This window comes from Myotis lucifugus, unplaced genomic scaffold (assembly GCF_000147115.1).
Source record: "Myotis lucifugus unplaced genomic scaffold, Myoluc2.0 scaffold_2, whole genome shotgun sequence".
In the NCBI taxonomy this organism is placed as follows: domain Eukaryota; kingdom Metazoa; phylum Chordata; class Mammalia; order Chiroptera; family Vespertilionidae; genus Myotis; species Myotis lucifugus.
In genome coordinates, this window is record NW_005871050.1 from 20,856,724 (window position 1) to 20,871,687 (window position 14,964).

Below are 14,964 nucleotides of genomic sequence, written 5' to 3' on the forward strand. Positions count from 1 at the left end.
CAGTGAATTCAAACTCCCCGAATCGAAATAGCTCGATTATTTCTAAGATATGAGGGCCTTCTTATTACTACCGATGTATGTGAGGTGCAGATGGTGCTCGGAGGTTGTCATGACCCTTCCACAATCAGCCCATCTAGAGCATGACAGAGGTGGGGCGCCGAAACTTCCCCATCGCCCGGCCCCGAGCGGGGAAGGGGGTGGCTTCGCAACCTCCCAGTCCCCCTTTCTTTGTACATCACAGGGGGAGGCGCCCCACCTCCCCATTCGGCCTTGTTAGGACCCCGACCAGGGGCGGCCCCTAGGGATTGGGCCTGCCCTCTGCCACCCGGGAACAGGCATAAGCCAGCAGTTCATTATCCCCCGAGGGTTCCCGGGCTTTGAGAGGGCACAAGTGGGGCTGAGGGACCCGCCCCCTCCCCCCCCCCCCGCCAGTGCACAAATTTTTGTGCACCGGGCCTCTAGTAGATAAATAATGTAGAATGATTTTATTTTAAAACTATTCATGCTGATGACTTGTAGAGATTTAAAACTATCCTGTTTTTTATTGAAAATTGGTCAACTGATTCTAAATTTTGTTCAGAAGTGTAAATGGCCACGAATATTTAGAATTTTTTTCTTCCCCCCACCCCAGGTTTATTGAGATTTAATTGACATATAACATTGTGTAAGTTTAAGCTGTGCACATGTTGATTTTATATACTTATTTGTTGCAAAATGATTACCACCACAGTGTTAGGAACACATACATCATGTCGCACAATTACCATTTCTTTTTGTGGTAAAAACATTTAAGATCTATCCTCTCAGCAACTCCAAAGTATATAATACAGTATAGTATTATTAACTACTAGAGGCCCAGTGTAGCTCGCTTCCGCTTGCCTCAGCTGGCCGCCCCACCCATCGCTGTTCATAGCTAGCTGCCCTGCCCTCTGCAGCTCGTAGCCCTCCACCACTAGTAGCCTGCGCCCCGCCCTGCCTGCCACAAAAACCACTGCTCGTTTGGTCGTGACAGCATTATGGCGTGATGGCCACGAGCCTTCTATATAAGAGATAATCACCCTGCTATGTATTAGATCCTCAGAACTTATTAATTTTATAACTGGAAGTTTGTACCCTTTGACCAACATCTCCCCATTTCTCTCAACCCTCATGCTCTGGGGAACCAACATTCTACTCTCTATTTCTATGAGTTTGGTGTTTGTTTGTTTTTAAATTCTAAAAATGCTCTGGTTTTAACAAAACACTTGAAGGTGATGGCCTAGTGAAGTGGCTCCAGTATGTGATATATAGCTGAGTAAAATAACTTAAAAAGTGTTTATTGAACTTATTTTCTGCAAAGCCTTCTGCCAGGTGCCCCAACATCTCTGGCCTTGGCCTTCTGCTCTTTCTCTATATACAGAGTCGGGTAAAAGTAGGTTTACAGTTGTGAGTACACAAAACACAGTTTATTATTTTATTATTTATTAATTATTGTATTATTTTCCATACAAACAACTGTAAGCCTACTTTTGCCCTGCCTATATCCTTTCTTGAAATGTCATCCAGCTTTTTAAATTGATTTTTAGAGAGAAAGAAAGAGAGAAAGAGACATTGATTTGTTGTTCCATTTATTTATACCTTCATTGGTTGATTCCTGTATGTGCCCTGACAAGAGATGGAACCTGCAACCTTGGTATATTGGGTCGACACTCTAACCAACTGAGCTACTCAGCCAGGGCCCCCAGCCTTTAAAAAAATTAACTACAGTCCTGTCGGCCTTGGAGGGAAGGTAGGGGAGGGTGGGGGTAAGGGGGAGAGATCAACCAAAGGACTTATATGCAAGCATATAGGCCTAACCAATGGACACGGACAACAGGGGGGTGAGGGCATGAGCGGGGGAATAGGGGGTAACATGGGGATAAGGACACATATGTAATATCTTAATCAATAAAAAATATATATTAAAAAATTAACTAAAATAAGAATTAGGAGTTATAGGTAAACACTTTTGGACCCAGAAAACTTGCATTCTAATCCCAGGTTCACTGCTTAATTAGTTATTTGACCTTGGGGAAAATCACCTATGGTGGGCAAAATTTTAAATATATTTCCCCAAGATTCCCATCTCCTGGTTATTTAACCAAACACTAAAGACGTGTAGGGACTTTGCAGATGTAATTAAGTTGCTAATCAACTCTCCTTAAAATAGGGAAATATGGAGGAAACTTTAGGTGATTGATATATCTATGGCTTTGATAGTTTCATGAGTATATACTTATCCTCAAACTCGTTGAGTTGTATACATTAAACAGGTACAACTTTTTATGTGTCAATCATAGCACAGTACAGTGGTTTAAAAATAGGAGAAAGCAGAAGAGAGATAAGGCAGAGAGGAGGTCAGAGAGATTCAAAGTATGAGAATGACTCCACCCACCATTGCTGGCTTTAAATATGGAGGAAGGGCAGCCTCTAGAAGCTGAGAACAACCCTCAGCTGACAGCCAGCAAAGAGAATGGGACATCAGTCCTACAATCAGAAGGAACAGAATTCTGCCAACGTCCAGAATGAGCTTGGAAGCTCATTCATCCCCATAGACTCTAGAAATGAATACAGCCCAGCTGACACTTTGATTTCAGCCTTGTGGACTCTTAAGCAGAGACCTAGGTGAGCCAACTGTCTCAGGACTTCCAACCTACAGAACTGTGAACCAGTAGATTCATGATGTTTTAAGGGACTAAATTTTTGCTAATGTTTTAAGGAAGCATTATAAAAATAATACATCACCTATTTTTTTTGCATTTCAGTTTCCTCATTTGTAAAATGGAGATAATATAGCTTCAAAGTTTTTTTAAATGAGGATTAGAATGTGTGTGATGTTACTTTAGCACACCACCTGACACGTAGTAAGCTGTCACTAAATGGTAAATAATATTGCTTCCTACTGCCTCTGCTACCACCTTGGCTGATGACTCCTGAATTGATATCTCCAGCACAGCTCTTTTATTTGAAGTCTGTTTCCCAGGGCTCCAAAGAGATGTTGGAGTCAGGGAGACTATAGATAAGAGTCCTGACAAGAGAAAAGTTATTTGGACCTTGAGTTTGACAGGTATTGATCCTGCTGCGCTATGCAATATAGCCACAGGAAACGTGTCTTGATGGATATATACTGAGACATAATAGTGATTATCTCTGGGAGGTAGAACTTTTGTTTTCTTTCTCATTTTTTAAATATTTCATTGATTTTATGGGAAAATATATTGTTTTTATATTAAGAATAAAAATAAACTATTCTTACTTTTTAAAAATTACCATATATAGCCTGAGAACCAAACTTATCCAGGATTTAAATGGACAGATCATGGCCCTGGAACCTTCCAGGGCATTATGGTGCAGCTAGTAATAGTCTTGTTACAAATGTAGCTTACCTGCATTGAAACCATAAATCATTTTTGGATGAGCAATGGTGACAGTAAGAATTTCATTAAATTATTGAAGGATGATGCCATGCAGTCAACTATTCTTCCATTTGATCTACTGCTAGATTATAAAATAATCGCCGAGAGAAAAATGCCACTCCTGGTGGACCTCAGAACCCAAGCCTCAACATTCAGTGGGACTTCTCCAAATTTCCTTTTCTTTTTTTTTTAAAATATATTTTATTGATTTTTTACAGAGAGGAAGGGAGAGAGATAGAGAGTTAGAAACATCGATGAGAGAGATCGATCAGCTGCCTCCTGCATATCCCCCACCGGGATGTGCCCGCAACCCAGGTACATGCCCTTGACCGGAATCGAACCTGGGACCCTTCAGTCCGCAGCCCGACGTTCTATCCACTGAGCCAAACCGGCTTCGGCTAAATTGCCTTTTTTTTTCTTGGGAGCCCACACATATTCTCTCTGAACTCTTTACCTGTAGCTGTTGAAACTCTCCTCTTTCTCTCTTGAGGCCCTAAAAATACTACAAAACTACTACTGCTATATCCCCTGTGCCGGAAGCCGGTCCATCCTTGCTGCTTGAACACAGTTGCTGCAGGAAAGAAACATCTGCACAGCATATGTTTCAAGGGACCTGGCATAATTACAAACTTTTGAACAATAATAAATACAGTGGCAGAGCTGCCTCAAACTGATTGTCGGACTGCAGTGGGAAGGCCAGGGAGGGTTGGGGGACAGGAGGGAGGGGAGTAAGAGATCAACTGAAGGACTTGTATGCATCCATATAACCATTACTAATGGACATAAGACACTGGGGGGTAAGGGAGGGCAGGGGCTTGTCAAGGGCAGGGGGGAAAAAAGGACACTTATGTAATACCCTTTGTAATACTTTTAGCGAAAAAAAAAAAAAAAGGGACCTGGCATATATAGCATATTGTTCTTAGTATGTTTGCTCTCCTTAGCGCCCTGTGTTTTAACCAAGGTCACCTCTCTGAGAAAGGTTGTTTCCCCAGGTGGGGATTTTTCCCTGAGGTTAGGGAGGGGATACAACCCCTTAATTAAGTGCCAGGCGGGTAGTTAAGCTACATAATCTTTACTCCCTGGAATGGAGATAAGAAACGCCCTAACCTTTGTAATAGAAATTGACAGGATTAAAATCGACTGGTATAAATACGGATGTAACAAGACAATAAACATCAGACCCTCATCAGATCCTAATCAGATCCTAACCAGAACTTGGACACAGAACTTAGCGAGAGAACCTGGCTGAAGAACCTAGAGACAGAACCTAGAGACAGGACTTGGCTGGAGATCCTAGACAGAACCTAGAGAGAACCTAGAGACAAAGAACCTAGAGAGAGAACATGGCAAAAGATCCTGGACAGAACCTGGCTACAGAACTTTGTTGGAGAACCTAGACAGAACATGGCAGGAGAACCTGGATAGAACCTAAAGACGGAACCTGGAGACAGAACCTAGAAACAGAACCTAGCGGGAGAACCTGGCGACTGAACCTGGCTGGAGAACCTGGAGAACCTGGCTGGAGAACCTAGCGAGAGAACATGGCACCAGAACTTGGCTGGAGATCCTAGCCAGAACTTGGCTGGAGATCCTGACCAGAACTTGGCCAGAACTTCGCTGGATCCACCAGAACTTGGCTGGAGTTCCTGGCTAGAGATCCTGGCTAGGCTGCTGATCAACTGAAGGCTGTCTCTGTGTCATTCCTTCTTCGCCGACTCCGTCCACACCTTTGGGGACCCCTGGACCTGCTGGGGTTGGACCCCAGCACCCCTGTACCCCAATCTTGAGAATTTAGAAGTGCAACAAAGTCAGATCCCAGTAAATTCCAGATTCCAAGTGGGATTTCCCTTGTTAGAACCCTCACTGACTGATCTGGCTTGCTGATCTAGCTCACTAACTGAACCTCTAGAACTCAGAAAGCCGACTTCCCTTGGCCAGTGGAGATCCTAGCTTGTTGCCATCTGAAAACTTACAGAACAGCCTCACTGCCTACCTCAGAAGCCCAAGAGATGCTTTGAATTGAAGCAAAAGCTTTCTTAACTGATTCCCAGTGAGGATCCTCCAAGACTGAGCAAGATAAAAATGTCCTGCCTCGTTGTGTTTATAGTCTGGCAAAAGAGATTGTCATGAAATAAATGTGCCTAGTAATGAACTGTGCAGTCAGTTGCATTCTCCTCTGATGCCTCAAGAGAACAGGGCCCATGTCTGTTGAGTTCACTATTATACCCATGCCTAGCACAGTGCATGGCTCAGAGTAGGTGATCAATAAATATGTGCCAAATGAATGAATGTATGGGTTAATAAAACAATTATACAAATACTTATTTAATTACAAGTTTGATGGGTGCTTTGAATGAGACTTTAGGATGCATTGAGAACATGTGAGGGGTGACCTAACCTGTTTTTTGAGTGGCAAGTCATAGAAAACTGCCTTAAAGTGAACTTTGGCCTCAGTAGAGGGAAGATATTTCAGTTTATATACTCCCTTGAAACTTGAAGTTGATAGAGGGGAGAGCTCACAACAGTAGGACACTAATTGTCAAGAAGTAAGAATGATAAACCGGGACGGGGTGGGGATGGGGGGCAGAAGCAGCATTCTAAACGTAATTATCACACCGTATGTTACTTGCTGATGCCCGGGGGCTGTTGCAGACTAACCAGCTGTTGTTCCTCTCCGTAGTTAACCACAGTGTGCTAAGCTTGGACCCTGGATATTTGCACATTTTCCTCTTCCATCATCAGCATTCATTTTCATGCCTGGATGTATCCTTTCTAAGCTGCTTTTTTACTTTTCACATAATCATCCAGCCATGGAAGGCTTAAGGTGATACACTTTTTACTACCAAGTGAAATTATAGGCCTTTCTCTATATAACCGTATGCTGGATGATTGGATAAGTGAACCATTACTGTATTTTGTTTTAGCTTAAATCATGTTGATGTGTTTTTCCACTCTTTCATCCCTGGAAACAGCCTGAACTCTACTGAGTATTATGGCTTCTGCATTGATGTTTGAGTCAATTCCAGTTCTCACTCTTAATTTGGAAATATTCAAACATTAGGGAGATTGACATAAAAAATGTATGTTGTAACTAAAGCACAGCTAGACATCTATAATGTGCCGTACATTTCAATCTTTAGGTGATTGTGAAGAGAGAGATGGAGACATAAACCTTGTCTATCTATTTTCAAGTCTGCAACACCATTCTCTATTGTGTTTGCTAAAAAGAATATTTCAAAGGCATCTCAACTCCTTTCACTCTTACTCATTCTGGGGAACTTTTAGTCACCACCTTCAGCCTCTCCTAACATCTATTTCTTTTTCTGATTTTCTCTATCTCTTTCCCAGGTATATGTGTATGGGAGATAGACAGGATCATAAGAAAGAAAGAAGGAACAAATTAAGAAATAAGCATTTTCAATTCACCTGTGAATGCCTATGAAGACTTAGAATGATATATTTTTATTAATGATCACTAAACTGAATTGGCTAGCTTATAGCTAAAGCACAAATACTGTGTAGAATCCAAGCTAACTTTACATAATAGATTTTATTTTCTGAAAAGAAGGAAATTTAATTTGCCAGTTATTTTAATTGTGTCAATGTTGACTATCATTTGAAGGATGAGATTTTGGACATCCAGGGGCATAAGTGATACAGGCAAATAGTTGACTGGATGAACTATGTATAAAATAACTTCCAGAAAAAACATTCTTTGATTTTAATCTAGAATATTAAATATGGGCTTGGCCAAGACAAACCTGAAATGCCTAGGAATGTCAAACAGGGGCCTATGAAAGGAAGATGGTGTGTGGTCCCTTAGGTTTGGAAACAAAAGGTACAGGCAAGGAGAGAGAGTGGGCATGATGCCTGTGTGTTTATGTACTTTCCACTTTGGGAATTGTTCATATTTCCCTGGAACAAACAGACCTCTATCAGACAGGCTCCCACTAGAGTCCAATGTAAGTACATCTTTTTTCAATATGTAGAGTGTTTCCTCAGAGAACAAAGTGTGCACACAGCCTCATGGTAGAAGAGAAAGTCTATACCCACTTTCTTGTCTGAACAATTACTAAGTGTTATATCTACTTGAATAGTTCCAACCAATCAAAAGCATTCCAAATTAGCCTTTTCTTTCTCTAAAATACAATGCCCAGTGCTTTTGTTTTCATTTAATGTGCATTTGATGTTTTACAACACATGAAAGGTCAGGATTAGTAGAACTTTGGAGTAAAGGACAATTGTCTGAAAAGATTTTCATTTCCCCTTCAATTAAGGCTGCCATGTTCACCTAGGAGGCTTTTGTATTTCACTTGTGTGTGTATGCTGCTTTCTGAATTTGCGCAAAACTTTTTTTATTGTTAAAACCAATCCAAGTTGAAATAGGAGTCTCCCAGGGTATTAACTGTGGCTCTTTGTTTGACTTTATAGAATTCTAATCCCAGACTGAAGGGCATTCATCACTAAAATGCAAGTTAAAAATTTTTGCTGTATACCAATTTTAACTAACTGTTCTTCATTTTCCCTGTTTTTAAGTAACTTTCCTCCTCTGCTTCCTCTTGCTTAACTTTACTGATGATTATACCTTTGTGCAACTCATTTCTTTATTGGATTCTTGGCCCTGCCTGTCTCCCCACATCTCTGTTTTCCCTTCTTTTAGCCCCAAATGGCAACCTGGCTCGGAAATTGAGTTCCAAGATGAAGGATAGCAATTAATGGAAGTGAATTGCTGAACCTTTGCTTTGTTCACTCTTGATTTATATATATATTTTTAAAAATCTCTGGATTTTCAAAAAGCAAATCTGGAAATGCTGTTGAGGATAGTCTTTGGCACCAGCACGCTCTTCTAAGGCGGCGTTTGTGATGACTTCACCTCTTTAAAATGTGGCTCTTATGATAGCACTCACACATGCCTTAGGTCACTTGAAGGAAACGTCCTCTGATATTCAATAAACAATACAAGCTTTCTCCATCCTCCCATCTCCAGACACTTTTTGGTCAACAGAGTATTTATAAAAATGAGCTTCAAGAAGAAGGGCTAACTAGCTGGATTGTTGGAAGGAAAAAGACAATTGGTGTGTGTGTGGTTCTTTTTTTTAATTTTAATTTTAGAAACATGCATTAGCAGACTAGACAGCTTCATGAAAGCACATAGAGTTTCCCCTTTAACTCTACAGTATTATCACAGCATGTGAAGGTTAATTTGCCAGTTGTAAAGTCTGCCAAGCAATTCAGGATGTCTGCTTGGATAACTTACTTTCCCATGTATTTCTAGTTTTCTAAGTGCCATTTAAGCAATTCTGCCAAGGAGTATGAAGAGAAAAAAAAGAGTAAACAAATTAAAATGCAGCAATAATTTTGTGCAAATCTTACTAAGTCAGCCACAAAGTAATCCATTTTGTGTGAGTCAGTTTCTGCATATGCTATTAAGAAGCACAGAATCTGGGTTGGCCACAACTGCCTAACAAAGTAGAAATGGTAAAATAACATGAAACTTTTACCAATAATAAATACATGTAAACATGCTTACTTTTCAGATCTTAAAAAGTCCTTGCTGATGGAGATGAACTTATTTTATTTTCAATTACAGTTTACATTCAATATTATTTTGTATTAGTTTCAGGTGTACAGCGTAGTGGTTAGACAATCATATATTTTACAAAGTGGTTCCCCCTGATATTTCAAGTACTCACTTGGCACCATACTTAGTTATTATAATATTATTGGCTATATTTCCCATGCTGTATTTTGTATCCTCAGGACTATTTTGTAACTACCAATTTTTACTTCTTCTTTTTTTTTTAAAGATTTTAAAAATTTATTTTTAGACAGAGAGAGGAAGGGAGAGGGAGAGAGAGAGAAACATTGATGTGAGAGAAAAACGTCTATTGGCTGCCTCCTGCATGCTTCCTATCAGGGATTGAGCACCCAATGCAGTCATATACCCTGACTGGGAATCAAACCAGCAACCTTTGGGTGTACAGGAGGATGCCCAACCAACTGAGCCAAACTGGCCAGGGCCAATTTGTATTTCTTTTTTTAAAAAAATATATTTTATTGATTTTTTTCAGAGAGGAAGGGAGAAGCATAGAGAGCTAGAAACATCGATGAGAGAGAAACATCGATCAGCTGCCTCCTGCACACTCCCCCTGAGGATGTGCCCGCAACCAAGGTACATGCCCTTGACTGGAATCGAACCTGGGACCTTTCAGTCTGCAGGCCGACGCTCTATCCACTGAGCCAAACCGGTCAGGGCAATTTGTATTTCTTAATTCCTTTACCTTTTTCACCCAGCCCCATAACTCTCCTCCCCTCTAGCAACTATAAGTCTGTTCTCTGTATCTACCAGTATAAATGTTTTTATTTTGTTTGTTCATTTATTTTGCTCTTTAGAACCCACATATAAATGAAATCATATGTTGTCTTTTTTCTGACTGACTTATTTCACTTAGCATAATACCCTCTAGGTCTCTCCATGTTTGTTGCATATGTATATATGTCCTACCATTTTTTTATCCACTCATCTAGTGATGAGCACTTGGGTTGCTTCCATATCTTGGCTATTGTAAACAATGCTGCAATGAACATAGGGGTGCATATATTATTTCAAATTTGTGTTTTGGATTTCTTTGGCTATGTACCCAGAAGTGGAATCACTGGGTCATAAGACAGTTTTATTTTTAATTTTTTGAGGAAGCTTCTATATGGAGAGTAATTTTAAATAATGATTCTTAAGGAAAAGGCAAAAGGTATGGATATATATTGAGTGATTGCTATGTGCCAAATACAGGACTAGGTGCTTTGCATATTTAAAACTGTTAGAGGCCCACAACAACCGTGTGAGATAGGCATGGTTAGCCTCATTTTAAAGAAAAGTAGACTAAGGCTCAGAGAGTTCAAGTATCTTGACCAGATTTACACAGCTAGGAAGCAGCAGAGTTGGGAACTTAACTGATACCTGTCTGTCTATATATACTTTATCTTTTGTATATTTTGACAACATAGCTCATGTGTCATTACACAGTAGCTCATTGCATCATTATTTTACTTTTTTTATCTATAAAATTTCCAAAAGAAGTACAAAGTAAAAGATTATATATGTCAGGACTCAAGTTCATGAACTAAGGTCATCCTAGTCAACAAAGTAATATACTCTGCCCCAGTTGAACACTTCTGTTCTTAACCTTACTGGTTTATTTAATGGCTCTGTCTTCACTAAGGGCTTCTTAGCATATCAGAAATGCTCCACTTCCCCATAACTGGTCAGTAACCTTTAAACAAAAAAGTAATGTTTCTCATGGGCTTTGAGTTTTTGATATGTGATTTTGTGCATATACATGCCAACTCAAATTTTTATTGCAACGTGATTATTTACTCCTTTTTCACACTCAAAGGCTGTGCTAATACAGAAAATGAGAGGTGTATAATAATTATTCTGGTTCCTTCCCTTATTAGCTGTGTGACTTAAATTACTTAACATCACTATCTCAGTTTCCTTATTTATAAAACTAGAGGCCCATTGCAGGAAGATTCCTGCAAGAATAGGGCTTCCTTGGGCCTATTCCTGTAAGAATAGGGCTTCCTGCGGCCAGAGTGAAGCAGAGAAGGGAGCGAAGCCCACCCTTCTCCGTTGCCTCACTCCCTCCTGTCTCCACTGTCTCGGCTCTGCTCCCATGTCCGCTGCCTCAGGACACTCCATTGGCAGCAGAGTGGCAAAGCTGGATCAGCTGCTGGAGTGGGTGGATCGTGCCTCGCTGCTCGCCCCCGCAGCTCCCCCCCGCCCCCAGGTGACAGGCCCAGACACTCCAGCAGCAATGGAGTTGCGAGGCTGGATCCGCCCCCTCGGCCCCGGCCCCCCTCCCACCTCCCCTGCCACCTGTCTGGCCAACAGGCCTGGACACTTCAGCAGTGGGGCTGAGGGGACTGGGCGCTGCCATCTTTGTGACGGACTGATGGTGTGATGGATAATTTACATATTACTCTTTTATTAGATAGGATGGGGATAATATTAGTACCTACTTCACAGGCTTTAACAATTAATGCAATAAGGAAGGCAAAGTCATTAGCACAGTGGTCGGTAGATAATAAACACTCAAGATGAACTATTAGTGTTTTTGTAGCTTCAACTACTAGAAAGCAGTGTGCACAGTTGTTAAAAACCTGGACTTTGGAGTCAGACTACACCAGTTTGAGTCGTAGCTTCACCATTTGATATCTGTGAAAACTTGGTGATGTTTTTAAACATCTCTAAGATCAATTCTTAAATGTAAAGCAGAACATTGTGATATTTTTCTTTTTTGGTATTGAGAGCATTACATGGGATAATGTACATAAAGTATCCATCAAGTAGTCAATATTCAATTAGTGTTATTTCCCCTCCTTCTTTCCAGATGTACAGCCAATCACATTTAGGAACTCATTAAAGATTATTGCTAAGCTAACCTTTAGTGAAGACAATGATCATATATTGAATTTTCAAAAATTAGATTCAGGAGATTCCAGCACTGATATCATATACTAATAATCCTTTGACACACACTAATTTCCCATGAAGATCAAAGAACAAGAACATTGTTAACACCCAAATCCGTAAGACCAAAGGAGAATAATAAAATTGTTAGAGATATTTCATAATGATTTAAAAATTATAAACATAATATCCATCGGTATAAAACTATTCAATGTGGATAGAACAAAATAAAAAGTTCCTATGTCCTAGTCCTGCCTTTTTCATCATATATCTTTGAGTGATCCTCTAAAACTCTGAGTTTTCTGTCTCACCAAATTAGGAAAATAAACTATGTATTGCCTACTTCGCAGAGTGTTGTCACAATCAATTAAAATAAAGTATGGGAGAGCACTTGGTAAAGTATGAACGTAAGACAGAAGCATGAGTTACTTATTCTGGTTACTTATCCCTGTGGCATTCTTACCCCCTTTTACTGTTTATTCATAGCACAGCAGCCCAGCTTTTTAAAAGGCAGTATTCAAAGGATGACACACTTAAAAGGAACACTTATCCTTGAGACATTTTAACACAACTTTAAATAGATGGAGTGATGGCGTTTGACTAGCTGGGCAGAGAGTTTGTATGAAAGATCCTTATTCTTTGGATCAGAGTCGAGTTTTATTTCCTGTCAAACCAGCCATCCAGGACCATAGGCTGTTCTTTTCCCTTTAAACATATCACCTGCTCCAAATGCCCTACGAGGTTAATTGAAGTTCAGGGAAGCAGTTCTCTTACTCTTTATTGAAACCAAAATGTCCTTTGTGCAAAGAAATAGGAGCAAGAAATATTTCTGCTTTGGCTCAAATGTGGGTTTATAAACTAAGAAGGATCTCCAGGGGTCTAGGGAGAAATTATGAAACATATCCCCTCACTAGCCAGGCAGCTTGGGACAAATCTGGGAGAACTATTTTCTACAGTAACTGTCTTCTTTTGAAAATAATAGGGTAGTATGGCCTGGGAAAGACTTATTTCTGGCTTGCAGTATCTTCTGTCATTTGATAGGTATATGACCTTGGGCAAACTATTCCAATCTTTCTAAAGCCCAGGTTTCCTCAACTGTAAAATGAAGGATAATATCAGACCCATAGGAATAATTTGATGGTTACATAATTCACATGAATAACTTAGTTCCATGCCAGACACATAGCAATGTTTCAGAAAAACTTTAACTGATTTTAACTTCTCTTACTCGTCATCATCATTATCATCATTATTATATAATTAATAGGTTCTCAGTTTTGAATTTGGTTTTGTCTCTGATTAATTCACAGAGAAACAAAGGTGTTATTAAATATGCCTTTTCCTACATTGTACCTTTTAGCACACACATCTCTTTAAAGTTCTTTTGGAGGTGTTTCATCTCTGACCCTCACAAATCACCCTTTTCATTTCACTAACTATTACTTATTTGGGGCATGAAGTAATTCACATGCCTAGGCACTGCCTGGAGTCAACTAGCAAGGGGTTGGATTAGACGACCTCTCGGCTTCCTTCCATCCCTGAGAATCTATGATTGTATGAGTCAGTGTTTAGGACAAAAATGAAGGGCTGTTTAGGGATGACTGACAGTTCTGTCCTAAAAGAACAAAGAACGTACTCACTATGCCAGAAGCCATGTTGAAGATCACAGGATCATGAATTATAACTCTACTACCCTCTGGCAGGACAGGAAAGGAATCTCATAGACAAATTGCACTGGGAGAGATTATGGATTAAAGGCTTCAATATTCATGACTTCCAACTAGCCAGTTCATAAGACCATAACAAGTGCCAAAGGCCACCCCTGTACATTTGGGAAAAAATAAGGGAAATACTCCCAAAGAGAAGCAGAATGAAAGTCTGGCCAAAACAGTGTTTCTGGATCTTTCTCCTTCTCTGGCAACAACTATGATAAAGAACTCAAGAGACAACAGAAGCCTTCATCTGTAAACTTGTGGCTTTCAAGAAAAGAACATAATGTTGGAATTTAAATGCTACCCTGTCTTATTCCATTTACCATCAACTGGGGGTTGCCCACAGGAGAAATGAGATCATTTCCCTCTGAGTGGCTAGCCGAGCTTGCCCACATTCATTCTTCTTCCCACATCATGTTTTAGCAGGCAGCCACACGTCAGCAGGCTCTGAAATGTGCTAGATCTAGGGAAGTGGGGCATTGTCACTACCGCACTAGCGAACTCCCCACCTCCTGCAGTAGACTCACACCAGTCACATTTTCTCCTGTTTGCTTGTCAAATGGTGGGAGGGGGTTAAAGAGAGGCCCCTCTGGTTTACTGCTTGACATACTGCTTGGCTAAACTTTGGGATCTGTAGCCCACCAGCCAGCCTTCCTGATGGCATTTGAAACACTCCATTTCTCCTTTGCATTAATTTTTAAAATATCCTTTATTTTGATTCTGTTTCTTAGGTGGCTGTGAGCCTAGAGACACTGGTTATTTTGGGATGAGAGAGGAGGACGTTGTCCACCATTCAAAAAATATAAGTGCCCTAAAGTGAAGTCATTTATCATTGGGATACCAGAAGTACTACTCTAAACTTTTTAGCTTCTCAGATGTAATAAGCAGTTGTCTTCTTTGTTTAAAAAAAAAAGGAAAGAGTTTTTTTGTTTTGTATATTATACAAGTAGTGCTGGAATACATTCTCATTGTAAAAATTCACATACTGAACTATCTAGAGAGCAATGTGAGTCTCCTTTCACTCTCACCCCTTCATTCTGATCTTATTCTCCTCCCCAGAGGGAACTGCTAACTGTTTCATATATGATCCTCCAGACATTTTTATACGTATCTACAAATTTGCACATAAACTATATGCAGCAAACAGATAACCTTAGGTTTTCCCTATGAGAAGTCTAGTCAATGCAACTGCACCCTCCCTCCACTGCATCTTACCTACCTCCAGCAGTGACCATCCAGATGATTTCAGGAGATGACGTGAATGGTGTATGAGTAGGCACATGTTTGGATATCTATCTCAGACTGCATTCCAAGACCAAACACTATTATTTCTGGATTATTTATTAAA

The 14,964-nt window shown here is 40.2% G+C and overlaps 1 protein-coding gene across 1 annotated transcript in view; it reads left to right on the forward strand.

The window, feature by feature from the left end:
• The first annotated feature begins 2,491 nt into the window (after positions 1–2,491).
• Positions 2,492–14,964, forward strand: part of IER3 (immediate early response 3) — a 94,127-nt gene continuing 81,654 nt past the window's right edge. Inside the window, 1 exon segment of the mRNA XM_023757372.1 lies at positions 2,492–2,643. Within this exon segment, the coding sequence (XP_023613140.1) occupies positions 2,492–2,643 (152 nt within the window).